At 40.4% G+C, this 23,771-nt stretch overlaps 1 protein-coding gene across 1 annotated transcript in view; it reads left to right on the top strand.

Moving 5' to 3' along the window:
- The window catches only part of frmd3 (FERM domain containing 3), an 83,752-nt gene that overhangs the window by 43,281 nt on the left and 16,700 nt on the right, over positions 1–23,771 (top strand). Inside the window, exons 6-9 of the mRNA XM_016455087.1 lie at positions 218–341; positions 839–926; positions 1,140–1,228; positions 7,143–7,206. Coding sequence (XP_016310573.1) covers positions 218–341; positions 839–926; positions 1,140–1,228; positions 7,143–7,206 — 365 coding nt within the window. The remainder of the gene's footprint in view (positions 1–217; positions 342–838; positions 927–1,139; positions 1,229–7,142; positions 7,207–23,771) is intronic.

Below are 23,771 nucleotides of genomic sequence, written 5' to 3'. Positions count from 1 at the left end.
ACACTGCGTCCTCTAGGTTTCTTGCCATGCTGCGGATGCAAGCTTCAGACGGAATGATGAATGATGTGTGTGCTCCCGGCGCCTATTTATACTATAGTCGCACCGGTAGTGACGTCATGCCGGCCAACGGATGAAAGTCTCTTGTTGCAGATACATGGGCTGATCAGCGTTTCATATGGTCGTTTGATGAGTTTTAAGGCTGTTTGTCTTTTTTTAGCTGAGCTTGGGGACTACGATCCTGAGGAACATCCTGCAGACTACATCAGCGACTTCAAGCTCTTCCCCAAACAGTCCCTCAAACTAGAGCGCAAGATCATGGAGATCCACCAGAACGAGCTGAGGTGAGAGGAAAAAAAACACCAAATTTAAGCCACATGCCCACTGTAGAACTAAATTTAATTGTACACTACCATTCAGAAGTTTGGGATTGGTAAGATTTTTTTATGTTTTTGAAAGAGGTCTCTTATGCTCACAAAGGCTGCATTTATTTGATCAAAAATACAGTAAAAATGTCAAAGGTGAATTTTCAGCATCATTAGGCTTCAGTGTCACACGATCCTTCAGAAATCATTCTAATATGCTGATTTGCTGCTCAAGAAACATTTCTGATTATAATCAATGTTGAAAACAGTTGTGCTTAATATTTTGTTCTAACAATTTAAGTCTTAAATGTCATTTTTTTGATCAGTTTAACACATCTTTGCTGAATATTATTATTTTTTTTACTTTTGAACAGTATTGTATGTGTAACCTTAATAATTTAGGGTATATAGTATTAAAGATTTGGTGTTGCCTAGTTGTAGATCTTATTGTAAGATTGTGTTGTTTGTTTCTGTAGGGGACAGTGTCCTGCCCTCGCCGAGTTAAATCTTCTTCAGAGGGCTCACACACTGGACACATATGGAGTCGACCCACATCCCTGCAAGGTACTGACTCGACCAAAAATATCTGTCATAGTAGTTGAACTTCATTTGCTGCTGAAAAAAAGTAAGAAGCTACACAATGATCAAAGACGTCCATCTAGCAAATGTACATGTACAATTAAAAAAAAAAAGGAATGCAATGCAATGGAATGCAAAAACTAATTTTGGTTTTAGCTGAAGCATCATGAATCTGAAGCTTAATCTAATTCATTTCAGGATTTCACAGGATCCACAGCCTTCCTGGGATTCACTGCAAGAGGGTTTGTGGTTTTCCAGGGAAATAAGCGGATCCAGCTTTTAAAATGGTAACCATCTTATCGCTTTTTTTTTATATCTTCTCAGATCTCAGATTCACTTGCCATCACTACATTACCTTACTCAGTGTAGTTTTCACAGACAAAAAAGGCTGACTGTCTGTTGTCATTAGTGTAGCAAGCACAGCTCAAACAAAAGTCACTTTTAAACCAATCAGCTTTATGTTGGTCAATGCAACGAATCCGCAAAATCCTTGAACATGCTGTGAAATCACCATAGGGAAATACTTTCACCTGACACAAAATTTGGTTGGTTTTGTGGATTCCTATTGAAATAACTGGATTTTGTATGCGACAGTTTGGTGAACAACAGTCAAATTGACCTCACCATAAGTCTAGTGTCCACTTTGTAGCTTATTCTGGAAAAAAACTAAAACAAAGTGCTAGTTTACCCAAAAATGAAAATTCTGTCATTAATTACTCACCCTCATGTCGTTCCAAACCTGTAAGACCTTCATTCATCTTCAGAACACAAATTAAAATATTTTTGATGAAATCCATGATCTTTCTGACCCTCCACAGACAGAAATACAACTGAAATGTTCCCAGACCCAGAAAGGTAGTAAGGACATCGGTAAAACAGTCCATGTGACATCAGTGGCTCAACCGTAATTTTATGACGCTACTATAATACTTTTGGGCAAAGAAAACAAAAATGAAAATGTGTGTCAAGGACTGATGTGGAAGAGAACAAATTGTTGAATTTATTTTTCATCAATTTAGAATTTATTTTCATTATTTTTCTTTTCTTTGAGCACAAAAGTATTCTTGTCACTTCATAATATCACGGTTGAAACACTGATGTCACATGGACTATTTTAATGATGTCCTTACTACCTTTCTGGGCCTTGAACGTGTCAGTTGCGTTGCTTTCTCTATGCAGGGTCAGAAAGCTCTCGGATTTCATCAAAAATATCTTAATTTGTTTTCTGAAGATGAACGAAGGTCTTACGTCAGGTGTCACCAAACTTGATTCTGGAGGGCTGGGGTCTTGCAGAGTTTAGCTCCAACTTGCCTCAACACACCTGCCTGGAAGTTTCAAGTATACATAGTAAGACCTTGATTAGCTGCTTCAGGTGTGTTTAATTAGGGTTGGAGCTAAACTCTGCAGGACACCGGCCCTCCAGGACTGAGTCTGTTGACCCCTGTCTTATGGGTTTGGAACGACATGAGGGTGAGTAATAAATGACAGAATTGTAATATTTTTTGGTGAACTATCCCTTTAAGTCCTTATTGTCACCGTGGATGATAACTATAATGATAACTATAACTGTAAAATTATAATAATTGTTCTAATTTTGTGAGTAATGATAACAATACCAACACAGAAAACAGCACTTTCAGAATTATTATTTCCAGCTGATCAGAATCCACCCAACTTTAAACGAGCTTGAGCATTATAAGCGACAATAATAATAAACAGAAGTTACCTCTCTATTGGTGTATAGTTATTCTGATAGTTGCCATTTTTGGTGACAAGGTCATTCTAATATGCTGATTTGCTGCTCAAGAAACATTTCTGATTATAATCAATGTTGAAAACAGTTGTGCTTAATATTTTGTTCTAACAATTTAAGTCTTAAATGTCATTTTTTTGATCAGTTTAACACATCTTTGCTGAATATTATTATTTTTTTTACTTTTGAACAGTATTGTATGTGTAACCTTAATAATTTAGGGTATATAGTATTAAAGATTTGGTGTTGCCTAGTTGTAGATCTTATTGTAAGATTGTGTTGTTTGTTTCTGTAGGGGACAGTGTCCTGCCCTCGCCGAGTTAAATCTTCTTCAGAGGGCTCACACACTGGACACATATGGAGTCGACCCACATCCCTGCAAGGTACTGACTCGACCAAAAATATCTGTCATAGTAGTTGAACTTCATTTGCTGCTGAAAAAAAGTAAGAAGCTACACAATGATCAAAGACGTCCATCTAGCAAATGTACATGTACAATTAAAAAAAAAAAGGAATGCAATGCAATGGAATGCAAAAACTAATTTTGGTTTTAGCTGAAGCATCATGAATCTGAAGCTTAATCTAATTCATTTCAGGATTTCACAGGATCCACAGCCTTCCTGGGATTCACTGCAAGAGGGTTTGTGGTTTTCCAGGGAAATAAGCGGATCCAGCTTTTAAAATGGTAACCATCTTATCGCTTTTTTTTTATATCTTCTCAGATCTCAGATTCACTTGCCATCACTACATTACCTTACTCAGTGTAGTTTTCACAGACAAAAAAGGCTGACTGTCTGTTGTCATTAGTGTAGCAAGCACAGCTCAAACAAAAGTCACTTTTAAACCAATCAGCTTTATGTTGGTCAATGCAACGAATCCGCAAAATCCTTGAACATGCTGTGAAATCACCATAGGGAAATACTTTCACCTGACACAAAATTTGGTTGGTTTTGTGGATTCCTATTGAAATAACTGGATTTTGTATGCGACAGTTTGGTGAACAACAGTCAAATTGACCTCACCATAAGTCTAGTGTCCACTTTGTAGCTTATTCTGGAAAAAAACTAAAACAAAGTGCTAGTTTACCCAAAAATGAAAATTCTGTCATTAATTACTCACCCTCATGTCGTTCCAAACCTGTAAGACCTTCATTCATCTTCAGAACACAAATTAAAATATTTTTGATGAAATCCATGATCTTTCTGACCCTCCACAGACAGAAATACAACTGAAATGTTCCCAGACCCAGAAAGGTAGTAAGGACATCGGTAAAACAGTCCATGTGACATCAGTGGCTCAACCGTAATTTTATGACGCTACTATAATACTTTTGGGCAAAGAAAACAAAAATGAAAATGTGTGTCAAGGACTGATGTGGAAGAGAACAAATTGTTGAATTTATTTTTCATCAATTTAGAATTTATTTTCATTATTTTTCTTTTCTTTGAGCACAAAAGTATTCTTGTCACTTCATAATATCACGGTTGAAACACTGATGTCACATGGACTATTTTAATGATGTCCTTACTACCTTTCTGGGCCTTGAACGTGTCAGTTGCGTTGCTTTCTCTATGCAGAGTCAGAAAGCTCTCGGATTTCATCAAAAATATCTTAATTTGTTTTCTGAAGATGAACGAAGGTCTTACGTCAGGTGTCACCAAACTTGATTCTGGAGGGCTGGGGTCTTGCAGAGTTTAGCTCCAACTTGCCTCAACACACCTGCCTATTGTATGTGTAACCTTAATAATTTAGGGTATATAGTATTAAAGATTTGGTGTTGCCTAGTTGTAGATCTTATTGTAAGATTGTGTTGTTTGTTTCTGTAGGGGACAGTGTCCTGCCCTCGCCGAGTTAAATCTTCTTCAGAGGGCTCACACACTGGACACATATGGAGTCGACCCACATCCCTGCAAGGTACTGACTCGACCAAAAATATCTGTCATAGTAGTTGAACTTCATTTGCTGCTGAAAAAAAGTAAGAAGCTACACAATGATCAAAGACGTCCATCTAGCAAATGTACATGTACAATTAAAAAAAAAAAGGAATGCAATGCAATGGAATGCAAAAACTAATTTTGGTTTTAGCTGAAGCATCATGAATCTGAAGCTTAATCTAATTCATTTCAGGATTTCACAGGATCCACAGCCTTCCTGGGATTCACTGCAAGAGGGTTTGTGGTTTTCCAGGGAAATAAGCGGATCCAGCTTTTAAAATGGTAACCATCTTATCGCTTTTTTTTTATATCTTCTCAGATCTCAGATTCACTTGCCATCACTACATTACCTTACTCAGTGTAGTTTTCACAGACAAAAAAGGCTGACTGTCTGTTGTCATTAGTGTAGCAAGCACAGCTCAAACAAAAGTCACTTTTAAACCAATCAGCTTTATGTTGGTCAATGCAACGAATCCGCAAAATCCTTGAACATGCTGTGAAATCACCATAGGGAAATACTTTCACCTGACACAAAATTTGGTTGGTTTTGTGGATTCCTATTGAAATAACTGGATTTTGTATGCGACAGTTTGGTGAACAACAGTCAAATTGACCTCACCATAAGTCTAGTGTCCACTTTGTAGCTTATTCTGGAAAAAAACTAAAACAAAGTGCTAGTTTACCCAAAAATGAAAATTCTGTCATTAATTACTCACCCTCATGTCGTTCCAAACCTGTAAGACCTTCATTCATCTTCAGAACACAAATTAAAATATTTTTGATGAAATCCATGATCTTTCTGACCCTCCACAGACAGAAATACAACTGAAATGTTCCCAGACCCAGAAAGGTAGTAAGGACATCGGTAAAACAGTCCATGTGACATCAGTGGCTCAACCGTAATTTTATGACGCTACTATAATACTTTTGGGCAAAGAAAACAAAAATGAAAATGTGTGTCAAGGACTGATGTGGAAGAGAACAAATTGTTGAATTTATTTTTCATCAATTTAGAATTTATTTTCATTATTTTTCTTTTCTTTGAGCACAAAAGTATTCTTGTCACTTCATAATATCACGGTTGAAACACTGATGTCACATGGACTATTTTAATGATGTCCTTACTACCTTTCTGGGCCTTGAACGTGTCAGTTGCGTTGCTTTCTCTATGCAGGGTCAGAAAGCTCTCGGATTTCATCAAAAATATCTTAATTTGTTTTCTGAAGATGAACGAAGGTCTTACGTCAGGTGTCACCAAACTTGATTCTGGAGGGCTGGGGTCTTGCAGAGTTTAGCTCCAACTTGCCTCAACACACCTGCCTGGAAGTTTCAAGTATACATAGTAAGACCTTGATTAGCTGCTTCAGGTGTGTTTAATTAGGGTTGGAGCTAAACTCTGCAGGACACCGGCCCTCCAGGACTGAGTCTGTTGACCCCTGTCTTATGGGTTTGGAACGACATGAGGGTGAGTAATAAATGACAGAATTGTAATATTTTTTGGTGAACTATCCCTTTAAGTCCTTATTGTCACCGTGGATGATAACTATAATGATAACTATAACTGTAAAATTATAATAATTGTTCTAATTTTGTGAGTAATGATAACAATACCAACACAGAAAACAGCACTTTCAGAATTATTATTTCCAGCTGATCAGAATCCACCCAACTTTAAACGAGCTTGAGCATTATAAGCGACAATAATAATAAACAGAAGTTACCTCTCTATTGGTGTATAGTTATTCTGATAGTTGCCATTTTTGGTGACAAGGCCCGTTCACACCAATAACTATAAAAATAAGTATAGCCGTATTAGTGTCCACACCAATGGATGATAATGCTCTATTTGTGATAAGAGCATTGTGCAGTTTTGTCATCTGCTGTTTTAAATGCTAGAGCTCTTTTAAATTTGGGTTGATTCTGATTGGCTGCCAGTGTTTTTAATTGTTAATAAGCTGGAAATAAAAGTTTTGATAGTGATTCCAATGACATTGTTCCTCGGTGTTGTTACTGTTAGCTGTGGTGTGAATTTCCTATTCTTGTGGAATGAAAATGTTAGTTATCTTTATCATTATAGTTATCCGTATACTGTATATAATATATCAAGGATGTCTTGCCATTAAGCATCTCCAATGAAAGTCTTGAATATCTTTTAAAAATCTGATGCAATAACCTTGCAAATTGAGTTGCAACGAGGATCTGTTCTTCCTCAAAATCAGCTTGAGAGCTTGTAAATAAAACTGTTTCCCGACAGACAGTTGAAAGCCTGTGCGCTGTGACTCACAGACATTATGTAAGGCCAGTTGATCAGTGGAAGGATGAGCGGTCTGTGGGTGCTCCTGATCTATATGACATATGAGGTTTTGTACGGTTGTTAACACCAGCTCACAGTCAACAAGCAGATGAATGCTTTTGAAGAGTTTCCCTCTCATAGCGTTAGAGTGTCTGTTGACATTAACCTTTTACATTGAACGCCTCACTTGTAACTTTCATTTGTATCCCTCACTCTTGCAGGGCAGATGTCAGCAAATTTAAGTTTGAAGGGAAAACGTTTTATGTGATTGGAGTGCAAAGAGAGGTAAGATACATTATCTTTTTAAAACTCTCATTCATTTTAGTCATATAGTTCATAATGCATTTACCCACCATGTAATACCAATGAAACCTGACCTAAAACCATTCAGATTATCATTATGCTGTACATTACATCATGAGGACATTATAAACTCAATTTTATGTTATCTTACATTCATTTGAGAGCTTTGGTAAACTCACTGGCATTGTCCTATATATTTATTAACATTCTCATGCCCCTATTATTCATTCTACAATAATAAATAGCTGAAAACATCATTTAAATTATTCATAAAGAATAAAGCCTATTAAACAGGGTGACCATACATTTTCTTTTTCCCCAGATGTGTCCTAGCCGGGATTTCTAAAAATTAAATGTCCTGGTTTTGGCTTTGTTTTCCTACTGACGGTTTCTTTACAGTCCTCATACATTATATGTACATGTACATACATTGCTTTAACAGTTCTCTGTAGATCCTGCCTTATCGTACACTGTGATTGTTCGATTATGTATAATGCCTGCACACTAGGGCTGTCACTAACAATTATTTTGGTAATCGAGTAATCAGTCGATTATTCTGACAAATAATCTAGTAATCGGATTACTATAATTCATTTTTTGTAGTAATAAAAATAGACCTAAGCAAACAGTAGCCTTTAAAATTACTTAAAATATATATATAATAGCAATGAGGCAATAATAATTAGTTCAAATAAAGTATCCAAAGCAAGTAATCATATGGTTTTATTGAACAAAACTGTTAAAATACATAATGTGTTATAAACAATAGAGCTAACGTACGCATTATAACAAATGCCTGCAGAGGGCGCCAACGGCCGGACGATTCTTTTTACACTTTACAGCGCAATCTAATCCTTGTTTAATATTGACTAAACAACATTTAATTAAAATGTCCACTTTATCTTTGATATTTGGCCATTTCTTTATGACAGAAATGCTACAGCTACTGTCATTTCTTGAATATGTGGATATCAAAACGTGCAAACTCAGAGTGAGAGTTTGAGCTTTTATTTGAAGTCGCGATGAACAGTTTACATAATGGGAAAGATATTGATGTATTCTCCTGTGTTTGCGTAGATTTATAAATGATTTACCTTACAAATCTGATGAAATGGCACATGTTGCGTTCCCAGATGAATGTTATAATAAACCCAAACACACAGCAATATGCAGAAATGGAGTTTGATACGCTCCCTTCATATAAACGATAACAGTTTGTGTGGAGCAGCATTTACTGAGAATGGAGCCCCTCTGAGACGCATATATTAAACCTGCATTGCATATATTTATTTAATTGAATCATAGCGTTTGTAAATTCACAATAGCATTATGCTTTATTATGATTTTTAAATGGGTTTAATATATCATGCAGTAATGTGTTTAATGGATTCTCGTCCATGGGATGCACCACTTTCGGTATTTTGCCGGTTACTCAACACGGGCAAAATGCAATCTAAAAAAATTTTTTTTTAAATCGAGTACTCGAATTGAATCGAGGAATCATGACAGCCCTACTGCACACTATTGGTCAAACTACTTTTCAGTCATTATCCTCAGTAAGTATGAAAACAACAGAAAAACAAAGCCAAAACCCAGACATTTCTCCACATATGGTCACCCTACATCAAACCTTACCGTTTTAATGCAGATATCAAAGTGGCTTTGTTTTGCCAGTACAGATTTCAGTCCTGTTCACACTAAGGACAATAATTGTAATGATAACTACAAGTATAAAGTTTTAATAATTGTTCTAATTATATAGGGTGTTCATACGTCCTCTTTTCCCCGGACATGTCCTCTTTCTGGACTTAAAAAAATGCGTCCGGCCGGGATTTCTTAATCGCCCAAAATGTCCGGGATTAGGGTGTTTTCTTAATCCCACTCCCGCTGAATTTCTGACCATTGTTGCCTGCTATGTGTTTCGCTCCCGCGATTTTCGTGTCCACTCCTTTTAAACATTCTAATATTATATATAATTTTAGCGCATCGGGGAGCCGCTCTCAGTATGCAGAGTATTTAAATCTCTTTTGAATGAGTGTGTGCACTGTTCTCTTTCACTTTCGATTTCGCGATCACACACACTCTGTGTAAAGGGAGCACATACAAGATCAGATATTTGTCAATGAGTTCAGGATGTTCAAATAAAGTATCAAAAGCAAGAAATCATATGGTTTTATTGAACAAAACTGTTAAAATACATAATGTGTTATAAACAATAGAGCTAACGTACGCATTATAACAAATGCCTGCAGAGGGCGCCAACGGCCGGACGATTCTTTTTACACTTTACAGCGCAATCTAATCCTTGTTTAATATTGACTAAACAACATTTAATTAAAATGTCCACTTTATCTTTGATATTTGGCCATTTCTTTATGACAGAAATGCTACAGCTACTGTCATTTCTTGAATATGTGGATATCAAAACGTGCAAACTCAGAGTGAGAGTTTGAGCTTTTATTTGAAGTCGCGATGAACAGTTTACATAATGGGAAAGATATTGATGTATTCTCCTGTGTTTGCGTAGGCTAGTAAATGATTTACTTTACAAATCTGATGAAATGGCGCACGTTGCGTTCCCAGATGAATGTTATAATAAACCCAAACACACAGCAATATGCAGAAATGGAGTTTGATACGCTCCCTTCATATAAACGATAACAGTTTGTGTGGAGCAGCATTTACTGAGAATGGAGCCCCTCTGAGACGCATATATTAAACCTGCATTGCATATATTTATTTAATTGAATCATAGCGTTTGTAAATTCACAATAGCATTATGCTTTATTATGATTTTTAAATGGGTTTAATATATCATGCAGTAATGTGTTTAATGGATTCTCGTCCATGGGATGCACCACTTTCGGTATTTTGCCGGTTACTCAACACGGGCAAAATGCAATCTAAAAAAATTTTTTTTTAAATCGAGTACTCGAATTGAATCGAGGAATCATGACAGCCCTACTGCACACTATTGGTCAAACTACTTTTCAGTCATTATCCTCAGTAAGTATGAAAACAACAGAAAAACAAAGCCAAAACCCAGACATTTCTCCACATATGGTCACCCTACATCAAACCTTACCGTTTTAATGCAGATATCAAAGTGGCTTTGTTTTGCCAGTACAGATTTCAGTCCTGTTCACACTAAGGACAATAATTGTAATGATAACTACAAGTATAAAGTTTTAATAATTGTTCTAATTATATAGGGTGTTCATACGTCCTCTTTTCCCCGGACATGTCCTCTTTCTGGACTTAAAAAAATGCGTCCGGCCGGGATTTCTTAATCGCCCAAAATGTCCGGGATTAGGGTGTTTTCTTAATCCCACTCCCGCTGAATTTCTGACCATTGTTGCCTGCTATGTGTTTCGCTCCCGCGATTTTCGTGTCCACTCCTTTTAAACATTCTAATATTATATATAATTTTAGCGCATCGGGGAGCCGCTCTCAGTATGCAGAGTATTTAAATCTCTTTTGAATGAGTGTGTGCACTGTTCTCTTTCACTTTCGATTTCGCGATCACACACACTCTGTGTAAAGGGAGCACATACAAGATCAGATATTTGTCAATGAGTTCAGGATCTGTTGAGCAGCAAATACTCCAGCATGGTCTTGTCAGTCATCTCTCCTTATTCTCGACCTGTGATCAGTCAAAGCTGACTCCTGCAGCATCGTCGGATGCAGGGTTGCCAAGTCCGCGTTTTTTTCCACAGAATTGGCCTACTTTTAAACTGTTGCCATGGGTTGATTTTCCCAAGTGGGTTAAAGGTTTGAAATATTGCATAAATTACATTTGACTGAAATGCTTGTATTGAAACATTTTGCATTCTACCTATGATAAAACTTTCATTGACTTTTACATTAACTGTTCCCTCCTGGTGGAATGAACTAAATCCAAGCAGCTGAGTCTTTAATCATTTTCAAGAAACAGCTGAAAACATATCTCTTTCATCTTCATTTGACCCTCTAACTAGCGCTCTGTATTCTTATGCTGATTCAAATTTTATCTGCTTGTTTTTTTTAATTAAAAAAACTTGACCCTCTAACATTTGCACTCTCTATTCTATTTCTATTCTAACTACTTGTTTTATTTAAAAAAAGAGCCTTTAACACTAGCATTGTCTATTCTTTATCTATTCTTTCTGCTTTTTTTTTCTTTTTATTTATTATAAATAATGACCTTCTAACACAAGCATTATCTATTCTTTTTCTGGTCTATTGACTTGTTTTATTTTTATTTAAAAATGACCCTCTAACACTAGCATTCCATATTCTTTTCTATTCTATCTACTTCTATCTATTATTTATTATAAAAATAAAACAAGCAAGCAAACAAAAAAAAACCTTGCTATGTATACTGTGTTAGACGAAACCCCGCTCCTGCACCCATGAACCCCGCCCCATACTGTCCTCTTTTTGGAAAGCTAAAATATGGTCACCCTAAATTGTATATGAAAATAGAGACGTCCACATGACAACTATAATGATAACAAGGAACAATATCGTTGGAATCACTGTCAGAATTATTTTTTTCCCCCAGCTGTTGAATGATAAAATTACTGAGAGTGAGAATCCACCTGACTTTGAAAAGCTCAAGCATTTAAGGCTGCAGGTGACAAAACTGCATATTATAATAGACAAGACGTCCATTGGTGTGGGCACTAATATAATTATTGTTATAGTTATGGTTCTTGGTGTGAAAAGGTCTTTATTCAGCGTCCTGTGCCTGTCATTCTGTTTGTGTGTCATGCTTTAAATCTAGTTTTACATGTGCTTCTGTCTTCTTTTCTCTGTGTGCACTTTTCCATTGCTGGTGAGTAAACATATACATCATGGCCATTGATGAACTCATGAATTATGACTATATAGCCTTAGTACATTTCCTCACCCACATATCTGTCCTGATTTTAATCAGTCTTTAGTTGTAGTGCCCAACATAGAGTATTCATGAGAATTTCACAGGCAACACTGTCTGTTAGAACTGCACAATTATGAAAAACATCCAGTATTTTACTGGATATTCTAATTAAAAATTATTCATTTTGATTTAGATTGGAATAACTTTTTTGCCATATTATCCTGTATACACTTAAACAATAGAAGGTAATTTTCCTAAATTCATTATACTTTCTCTTTTTATTACTGTGCTCTTGAGTGTTTTAGTAAATATTTTATGAATACTTTAAATAAATATTGTTGAAAAAAAAAGAATAAATATTTTTAAATAAATGATTGAAATAAATCCTAAATAAAATAAATCCTAAAGCCTTCTTTTTGGGAATGAATCTAAATGCACTGCTATTACTGACATTGTTATAATAGAAAACTCAATTTATATACAACTTGACATTGTGCAGCCAAACTTTATATAGATTTAACAAACTTTTATTGAAATAGTTTAAAACAGTGGTTCTCAACCAGGGGACCTTAACATGACTTAAATGTTTTAAAATAAGACAAAACAAGCATTAAAATAAGCTTAAAAAAAATCAAGATATTTCTAATTATGCCAGTCTCTACAATATTGTGAACAACAAAATTATACTCTATGTACACTTAATCCTTATCCAGTAAATCACAAATGACTTGGAGTCAAAAAGGTTGAGAACCACTGGTTTAAAGCTATGAAATATTTCTTAGGTTGCTTGTGAAGTTATGCTTATTATATGATGGGTATGAAACTAAAGTGTTGTTGTATGTCTATATCTGTGTGTGTGTGATTGGTTCTTTCTGTACACTATATCATCGCCTGTCTGGCTCGCCACCCATGCAAGCCTGAGAGTCTCTGGGTTGATACTGTATGTGTGAACAGGGAGAATCATTGTGTGCTGTTCTCACTGAAGTGTCTTTCTCTGCATGTTCACACATACACTTGAAAAGGATGTGTGTGCATTTACTTATACCGGACATGTGACTGTGTTTCACACACACGTGCACACGTCTGTCTGTGATACACACTATTCTGCCCAGAAGTGTTGAAGCGCAGACTGTTCACTAGCCACGGAGGTTGAGCAACAGCTGACCTGTTCTCCTACTCAAATCTCACAGAATGATTTCTGAATTATTATTCATATACTTAGAGTCAGGCATTTTAACAGACCTTAGAGACTTCTTACATAACTCATCCAGCACTATTTGCACTCCTGACATGAATTATACCTCAAACTGTGTGGCTTATTGAGGAATTTTTTTGCATCTGGACAATAAAATTAGAACAAAAAACATTGTGTTTTTTTCCCTTCCTGTACATAATTTGTATATTTCATAAAGCAAAAATTAAATATAATAAAAATGTCAGTGTGTCAATATGATTATACGAGGCATTGCTTTTATTTATTAAAATGTATTTTATTTAACAATTACAAAATATTTTCATAGTTAAGTCATTATTGTTCATTTTTATAAAGAATTTCTCCCACCTCATTTATCAACAAAATCCTTTAAATGTCGACATCTACATGGAAAAAATATTTTTTTTTTTATATAATTGCTATTTTTGCTGCTATCTCTGGTTTCATTATTGCTATGATGCTCACAACTGAATCCAGTGTTTCTTATAAAAGTGTTCAACTTTTAACCTTTTATATTTAATTAAGTGATAGAATGTTAACAATGTAATAGACAATGGGTCACACACAAAGATAAACACCATTAACTCACATGAGAATAAAATAGTGCAATAAACAGATCTAAATAGCATTAAATTTAACACGGAACATCCTAATATGCATTACTGATAACAAAAAATAAAAATAAAAATAAATAAATAAATAAATAATTTATATAAAATTTTATTGTATGTGATGTATCACCAACTTGGAACATGGAACTCCATTGGAACACCAACAGGGAAACTGATCAATTTTACATGAAATCACAAATTTGACAGTATTATACAGTAAAATTGCATATAATGTGATGTTAAGCTATAAAGGGCCTGATTTACTAACAGCTTGTGCCAATGCAAACCCTCTTTTGCTGTAAACGAACAAACTACTGTCAGGATTTACTAAAGACATACAGCCAAACATTAGCAATGAAAAGGTGCAGACACAGTAATTTTTGCAGCTGAACTTCTTGCATATGCATTTGTAGGAGATTCACGCAAAATTTCTGGGAGGAGAGTATTTAAATGAATCATGCAATGCGATTTACTAAGGTTTGCGGTAGTCAATTTAGTGACATTATTTAACGCCCCCAAAAAAGCATGTCTTAACTCATTTTGCGCCTGTGTTTGTAGATTACACACACCTGATTATCATCGTCTCTACGCTAATTTGCGTTGCTCTTGGTAGATTGCATTGGTCACTATGGAAATGATCCAGCTGTGTCTGTGTTCTTTAATTTGCACATTGTCAGTAGATCAACAGCAGAACTTGCACGATCGCAGCATCGGAGGTCGGGCTCGAGCCATCGTAAGTAGATGACTCGGCTGAACAAGCACCTACGGGCGCTGAGCCTCAGTCCAAGGCTGACGCTGAGATGGCAGCCGTGCTTACCCGGGCAGCCAAGAGCATCGGGCTGGAGTGGTCTCCCCCACCCTGCCCCGAGCGCTCGCTGCTGGACGATTGGTTTCTGGGTGCTGAGCGCTACACAAAGCCGCGCTCGGCCCCGGTGCCTTTCTTCCCGGAAATGCACGAGGAGCTGACAAAATCGTGGAAGGCCCCTTTTTCGGCCAGAACACGGTACACCGGCTCCTCTGTCCTCACCACCCTCGATGGGGGTCCAGCGAGGGGGTATACGGAGGTTTCCCAGGTGTAGAGAGGGCGATTGCGGTGCATCTTTGCCCGCAAAATGCCGTCACCTGGCGAGGTCGCCCGAGACTCCCGTCCAGGGCCTGTAAGTTATCTTCGTCCCTGGTAGCGAAGGCTTATTCGCCTTCTGGACAAGCTGCGTCCGCCCTGCATGCCATGGCCATCCTGCAGGTCTACCAGGTCAAGGCGTTGAAAGAACTGCACGAGGGTGGTCCCAACCCAGAGGTACTGCAGGAACTGCGCTCAGCGACTAACTATGCCCTCCAGGGTACAAAGGTCACGGCGCAGGCTCTGGGGAGGGCGATGTCCATTGGTTCTCAAAAACAAAAACATCTTTGCCCGCAAAATGCCGCCACCTGGCGGGGCTGCCCGAGATTCCTGTCCAGGGCCTGTAAGTTTTCTTCGTCCCTGGTGGACAAGCTGTGTCTGCCCTTCACGCCATGGCCTTCAGGTCTACTAGGCCAAGGCGTTGAAAGAGCTGCAAGAGGGTGGTCCCAACCCAGACATACTTCAGGAACTGCGCTCGGCGACTGACAATGCCCTCCGGGCTACGAAAGTCACGGTGCAGGCCCTGGGGAGGGTGATGTCCGCGTTAATGGTCTAGGAATGCCACCTGTGGCTCAACCTGGCTGAGATGCGGGAAGCCGAGAAAGTACGATTTCTTAACACCCCCATTTCACAGGTTGGTCTCTTTGGTGACACAAATGGAAGAATTTGCCCAGCAGATCTCCACAGTGAAGAAGCAGACAGAGGCCATCAAACACATCCTGCCTCGGCGTGGGTCAGGTCCTGCTCCTGCACCCCCGAGGCAACAGCCCGGCCTTCAGTCAAGCCTGACCAACAGCCCAACACTCGCAGGAAGGTGGCACCGCCAGCTCGTCATCAGGGCACCAGGAACCCTCGCAAGGCTTCAAAGCGCTCCTGAGACGGGCGACCCAGGGAGGAGGGACCATTTTGCCAGCCTGGATCCACTTCCGGCAGGGGGATGAGAGGTGGATTCGGCTCCACCACGGCTGTCTGCCACCTGGCAGATCGCCACCACCTGGTCAATAAAACAGCAATTTCCTTCTTCTCTGGGTCACACACAGCATTTTTGGCCCTCCCATTTGTGACGGCCAGACGCTGAAACCATGCATCAGAACCTGTTTGTACACAGACACTCTGTCTCCTCACATTCATATGCAAAGGGTCTGTCACACATGCTGGCGAACTCATGTTCCCTCATCCGTTGGTGGCACATGTGACAGACCCTGCGGACAAGGCATTGTGTGTTTCACAGGGTGTTTCACCTCCTACCACAGCGCCTTCCATTCCACTCAGCCACAGTTACCCTGCCGGAGGTACGTCGAACATGGTTCCTTTGAGACCGTTGGCAGGGTATCTGGACGCTTGGTTAAGCCTCTCCAATCCCTCCCGATGGCTCCTCAGAACCATTCGGCTCGGCTATGCAATTCAGTTTGCCAGGCGCCCGCCCAAGTTCAGGGGCATTCTGTTTACCTCAGTACGAGGCGAGAATGCTGCTGTTCTTCGGGCGGAGGTCGCAACCCTTGGGTGCAATCGAGCCTGTTCCCCTGGCCGAAATGAAGAAGGGGTTTTACAGCCCCTACTTCATTGTACCCAAGAAAGCCGGGGGGCTCAGACCAATCCTGGATTTGAGGACACTGAACCGGGTCCTTCACAAGCTTCCGTTCAGAATGTTATCCCTCAAGCACATATTAACATGTGTCAGAGATCAGGATTGGTTTGTGGCAATAGACCTTGTTGCGTACTTTCATGTCTCAATCCTACCAAGGCACAGGCCGTTTCTTCAGTTTGCCTTCGAAGGACGGGCATATCAGTACAAGGTTCTTCCCTTCGGGCTGTCCCTGTCTTCTCGCGTCTTTACTAAGATCGCGGAGGCTGCCCATGCCCCTCTCAGGGAAGTGGGCATTCGCATTCTCAATTACCTCAACGACTGGCTAATCCTAGCTCACTCGCGAGAATTGGGTTGCGCACACAGGGACATGGTCCTTGACCACCTAGCCCGATTGGGACTTTGGGTCAACTGGGAAAAGAGCAAACTCTCCCCTGTGTAGAGTATCTCTTTTCTCGGTGTAGAATTGGACTCGGTTACGATGACTGCACGCCTCTCTCAGGATCGTGCTCAGTCAGTGCTGAAATGCTTGAGGGCTCTCAAGCAGAGAATGGCGGTCCCTTTAAAAACTTTGAGAGGCTCCTGGGGCATATGGCGTTCTCAGCCGCAGTCCGCTGGGACTGATGCATATGAGACCGCTTCAGCACTGACTTTGTACCCGAGTCCCGAGATGGACATGGCGTCACGGCTCACACCGTGTGAACATCACACCGCTGTGTTGCCGTACCTTCAGTCCTTGGGAGGACATCTGTTTTCTATGGGCAGGAGTGCCCTTAGAACAGGTGTTTGCTTCATTGGAATCAACCCACTGCCAGTTGTGGTACTCCCTGACCGAGGCTCTCCTCGGCATGGACGCACTGGCTCACAGCTGGCCCAGGGGCCTACTCAAGTATGTGTTTCCCCCAGTGAGCCTCATTGCACAGACACTGTGCAAAGTCAGGGAAGACGGGGAACAGCTCCTGCTTGTGGCCCCTTATTGGCACAACAGGACCTGGTTCTCAGAGCTTGTGCTCATGGCATCAGTTCCTCCCTGGCGAATTCCCCTGAGGAAGGACCTCCTCTATCAGGGGAAGGGCACAATTTGGCATTCTGCGCCCGGATCTCTGGAACCTTCATGTTTGGTCCCTGGATGCGACCAGGAGAAACTTAGAGACCTCTCACCAGCCATGGTGAATACCATAGGTCAGGCCAGAGCCCCTCGACGAGGCAGTTGTACGACCTGAAGTGGCGTGTTTTCGTGAATTGGTGTTCTTCCCAGGGGAAGGACCCTCGGAGATGTGGCATCGGATCTGTGCTCTCCTTCCTCCAAGGAGGCCTGGACAGGCACCTGTCTGCTTCTACACTTAAGGTGTACGTGGCCGCGATTGCGGCTAACCACGACACTGTGGGAGGCAGATTGGTGGGGAAGCACGATCTGGTTATCAGGTTCCTCAGAGGCGCCTGGAGGTTGAACCCTCCGAGGCCACGTCTCATTCCCTCTTGGGATCTCACTGTGGTCTTGCAAGCCTTACAGAGAGATCAGCTTGGGCCCCTTCAGTCAGTTGAGTTCAGTGCCCTCTCCATGAAGACGGCCCTCCTGACTGCGCTCACTTCTGTCAAGAGGGTGGGGGAACTCCAAGCCCTCTTCGTTACCGAATCATGCCTGGAGTTCGGGCCGGCAGATTCTCACGTTGTCCTGAGACCCCGGCCTGGATATGTGCCCAAGGTTCCCATCACTCCTTTCAGGAACCAGGTGGTAACATTGCAAGCTATTCCCTTCCAAGAAGGGGACCCCGACCTGTCTCTGTTGTGCCCAGTGCGAGCCCTACGCACATGCCTAGATCGCACTCAGAGTTTCAGGTGTTCTGAACAGCTCTTTATCTGCTTCGGAGGACAGCAGAAGGGGAATGCTGTCTCCAGACAGAGGATCTCCCACTGGATTGTGGATGCGATCCGAATGGCCTATCAGGCCAGAGGCCTACCTTGCCCACTGGGAGTGAGGGCTCATGTGCATGCACCCGCCGCTCATTCAGTAAAGATTAAAACTTAACATAGACTGTCAGGACGGACCTTTATGAAAAAATGGAAATGCTCGCATGAATTTGTTTCATTTATACATAAGGATATGACCATAAACTGAAAGTTTTTGCGCTGAGGACGCACACGCATCATCTGCCAGGGCAAGTCATTGCGCTAATGCATTAGCTTAAAGCTTAAAATAAAGGAATCTCATGTTTTGGGCAGCTTGGATTACGTAACTCTCCCGCAGCATCTCATTCTGTTTCCTCCACTATTTTTAGATGCATTTTGTCCATAAAAATGCGTAATTCAGTGCTGTAATTTGACGCGACCGGCTGGAGTTGGACGTGCACTGTGGGCAGACCCGACTAATCGATAATGAGAATCGTTGTCGATGATTTTCATAATCGATAATAATCGATTTTATCGATTAGTTGTTGCAGCCCTAAAATTAACCCGTAGCAGATCTATACAGGTAGAACTGGGGAGGAAGGAGGGTTGAACGCGTGCTGCAAAAAGCTCAGTGAATATACTAACCGGCCATTTAAATGTAAAGTAGTAAACTCATTGGCTGCGTAAGCAACATGAACCAATCAGCTTGCGCCAAGTAGTTAAACATTGTGAATATCATCAATTTGCGTTAACGACCTATCAGCCTGCGCCATCTAGAGTTTCATGACTGAACTTGGCATTTAACCAGTTAACAGCAGTGCTGGGTAGATTACTTACACATTTTACTCCGTTACTGATTACAGATTACATGATAAAAATTGTAGTTAGTAATGAAATCTAAGTTACTCAATTAAGGTAATGTATTCTGACTACTTTTTAGATTACTTTTAGATTACTTTTTACCTAACTTGTTTTAAACTTACCATTAAATGTGTACCATGTTGATATAAAAAAGCAAAGAGAAAGAAAATACAGTAGATTACATTATTTGATCAACATCTTGAAATGCATTAAACATTACATTACACCAGGGCTTGCCTATTTTTGTTCTTCTAGAATCTACATATTTAAAAAAAAAAAAGGAAACTTTAAAATAAAAGGAAGAATTAAGGAGAATTAAGAAATCAATTAATTATGAATAATTTACAGCCATTGTGTGAATAATATGTAATCATGTAATCCATAAAAAGTAACTGTAATCTGAATGTGAGCATTTTAAAATGTAATATAATCCAATTGTGTGTACTCAATTTTTGGAACCTGATTATGATCAAGATTACATGTAATCAGTTACTACCCAGCACTGGTTAAAAGGGTTATGTTTTTAGGGTTGTGCTATACATACCACCTGACGTCACTCTGTGTACCACAGTTTGTAATCCCAGTTAGTTTAGTGTGGGATACCCATCCTAAACCCAGATGATTAGTGGACCGTCTCTTGTCATAGGTTGGGTGAGCGCTCTGACATTTAGCTTTGTTTTAGTGATGTGACGGTAATCTCAGTGTGAGCGTTCAGCAGTATATTGCAGGGGCAGCAGTTTGATGCTAAACGGCCTGGAAGTGGTTTGTATTGATTTCTTTCTGGATTCACTGTTCTGTTTAGTACTCCATCTATCGATCCCGGTCTTAGATTACACGATGCGTGGGGTTAATGGAATTTATTCTCCTAACACTTCTGTTTTTCACAGCACTTTATCAGGCCTCATATATATCTCTGTCACATCGGCCTAACACTTACATATTCACCTCCGCTTCAGCCCAGGACGTTTGATCCAACACATATATTCGCTGGGCTCAGGCTGTCACATAGTTCGGTCGGCAGTTTAGCACATTCACCCCACTTTAATCTCAGACGCGTCAACAGGAATCCAACGAATATCGACCCAGCAGAAAACCAATACCCACTATACATTTTCATTACAGCGCTGACGTAGCATTCGTCCTCTCATGCATGGTTATTAATCCAACATGTGACTCATTATAAACCAGTCCATGTCCTCCTGAGTGGTGATAAAATACATGATATACAAACATTTATATTGTGGAAACACTTCTTCATTTGATTCTGCGTGCACTATTGTCAAGAGTGATAGTAAAGATCTTTAAATTGTTATATATTAGTGCTGTCAAACGATTGATCACATCCAAAATAAAAGTTTTTGTTTGCATAATATATGTGTGTGTCATTGTATATAAATTATTTGCCAGAGGCATGTAAAAATGTTGATGTTCAGATGTATGCAGATGATGCTGTAATTTTTACATATGCTAAGAACTACCAAGAGATAGCATCCACACTTACATCTGCAATGGCTCACATTGATGACTGGCTTACTAAGTCATGTCTCTACCTAAACACCAAAAAAACTGTTTGTATGGCGTTTACCAAACAAAATATGAAGGTGTCACATTCTAATGTGTTCCTTAGAGGACAGGAGCTTGATATTGTTAATGATTTCAAGTATCTAGGAGTCACATATGACTCCACCTTAACATTTAAACGTCATGTAAAAAAGGTGGCAAATAAAGTTAAATTCAATTTGCAGAATTTTAAACAAGTTAGACCGTTTCTTGACACCAAAGCTGCCAAGTTGTTCCTATATACTATGATCTTTTCACATATTGAGTATTGTTTTACAAATTGGTCATTAACTAGCACAACTACTCTTAAAAGTATTGAATCTCTATTTAAGAAAGCCATAAAAACTTTTGATAAAAAGGCATTGTCATTCCACCATTGCGACATCTTAGAGAGACATAAATGTTTAAGCTTTGACAATTTCAAACGTCTCAAGTATGTTTGTTTGGTATATAAAGTGTTACATAATCTTGCCCCCCCCCTCCGCTGCATGGCTTTTTCCAAAGACTTGAAAGCGGAGGTAGCACACGGGCCTCTGTAAATGGGGACTGTGTGATACCATTTAGGCGTACCACTTTTGGACAAAACGTACTGTCAATAATAGGCGGTAAACTCTGGAATAGTTTGCCCCTCCCAATAAGAGAGTGTCCTACATTCAACACCTTTAAAACTCACTTAAAACAGTGGCTTCTAGAAAACCAGAGATGTATTCATTTTTAATTGTCACACATTTATCACCCATACACTTTCACTGTTAAATTGAGTGTAGTATAGAGGTGGATGAACAATGTCTTCTCCATCATGTATTTCTGTTTTGTTTTGTTGTTTGTTGTCAATGTATATGTCACCATTATGTGTATCTTTTCATTTATAGTGAATGAATGTTGTATTATTGTTGGCTGTCCTTATGTTAGTTTTATGTTACCTGCCTAGGGACTGCAGATGAAAAGTAGTTATTGTTACTAATTCTGGCATATTTACATGGTGTATATTTATACAACAATGTTCATGAATTCAGCTTTGATCACAGAAATAAATTACATTTTAAAATATAATACGATAGAAAATGGTAAAATGTAATAATGTAATAATATTTCACAATATTAAAATATAATTATATATAAAATATAAAATATCTTTGCAACCCAAACATTACTGTATGTCACTGCACCTTAGTTTATATTATGTCAGCAAAGGACAGGACTATATTCTGGTTAAAGAAATAAAAATAATTTAATGCATTTTATCAATAACAGCATATTTAGGAGGTAAAATCCCTTAAATACGTTATTTCACTCAATTAGATTATGGAAAATGTAAACAGAGAATAATTCATTTGTGATGGATTTTAAAATCGGAAACAGCTTCTAAGGTTCCAATTAAAAATGCTGAAATGTATTTGTTTGAATAAAAATCAGCCCTGGAACATAAAATTGCCTGGAAATGAAGAAACCTTTTTGAAAAAAATTGTATCCTTAATATTATGTAGCAACTGTTTTACAAAATCAATAAGGCACATAAAACGTCTCGGTTACTTGTGTAACCCTCGTTCCCTGAAGGAGGGAACGGAGACGTTACGTCAGTCTTGACTGACGAATTGGGATCTCGCCCGAGAGCCCAATCACCTTCGAGTGTTAACTAAACAAGCCAATGACAGTTGGCGTGCGTGTTTCGCCACGCGCTCTCCTTTTATACCCGCGCTGCGGGGCGGGGAGCGCGTGGCAAAACTCGCCAGTGCGGGTATAAAAGGAGAGCGCGTGCAAACGCACATCAGTTTTTCGCTGAGGAGCCGAGACTGCGCGCCCCGGCCGTACAGCAGTGGTACAGCAACTGTGGCGACGGGACGTAACATTTCCGTTCCCTCCTTCAGGGAACAAGGGTTACACAAGTAACTGAGACGTTCCCTTTCAGTCAGTCACGTTCGATGCTACCTGTCTGAAGAAAGGCAAGATCTGACCACGGGCTGAAGGTCTGACGTCAGGACGGGTTGACTGAAACCCGGTATGTGCGGTGTCGCCATGCCCATCTCGGGACCCGGTCGTGAAGCCAACGCTGAAGGTCAACATCCTGAACGGGAGTTCAGCACGCGCAGGTCCAGGATTGGTCGTAACCCACCGCCTTTCTTGGGTACGATGACGTATGGGCTGTAAAACCCTGACCTAATCTCGGCTGGAGGGACCGGCTGTATCGCGTCCTTCGCCAGCAGGACCGCGATCTCTGCACGCAAGACAGGAGCATCCCGCATAGCCGAGTCTGATGGTTCTCATGAGCCAGCGAGACGGCCTGGGGAGCGCTAACCAGGCCCCCAGCGACCGAACAAGCGGGACTAGGGGAACCACCAACGTACCCGCAGTGGGGCAGCGAAGTGGAACACAGGGACCCAACCCCGGAGGCAGTGCGTCCCAGAGTGGGGTCTGAGTGCGCGGTGCGCCACTTACCTGGCTCCATGGCTGAGCAGGGGGCTCGTGAGAGGCATGGCGTCCTTGAACTGGACCCTGCTGCCCATTGGCGAAGGGAGTGGGAGACGGCCGTGTGGAGACTGGGTCTCGTGCACTGCCATCCTCGCCCTCTTGGGACCCGGAGAAAAAGGAAACTGCTCTTTTTTTGAGGTTTTGGGTACCACTGGCTGGGTAGCCAGTGGCAGAACAGAAAAAAACAGGAACAAAAGATTCTCCACCCAGCCCTCCTCCGGGGGAAGGAGTGGTGCGGTCACCATCTCCTGAAGAGCAGGATCCAAGAACTCCGGGTCGCCCGTCTCAGGGACGCCGCCTGCCCTGGCGCTTCACGGGCTTGGCAGGGGCGGAGGCGGGCTGCGCCGGTTTCCTGCGGCCAGCTCCACGCTGCGGCC

The sequence above is a fragment of the Sinocyclocheilus anshuiensis genome, unplaced genomic scaffold (assembly GCF_001515605.1).
Source record: "Sinocyclocheilus anshuiensis isolate Anshui unplaced genomic scaffold, SAMN03320099.WGS_v1.1 scaffold449, whole genome shotgun sequence".
NCBI lineage: Eukaryota > Metazoa > Chordata > Actinopteri > Cypriniformes > Cyprinidae > Sinocyclocheilus > Sinocyclocheilus anshuiensis.
Note: the sequence above shows the minus strand (reverse complement) of the source record. Positions and strands in the feature narration are given on the sequence as shown.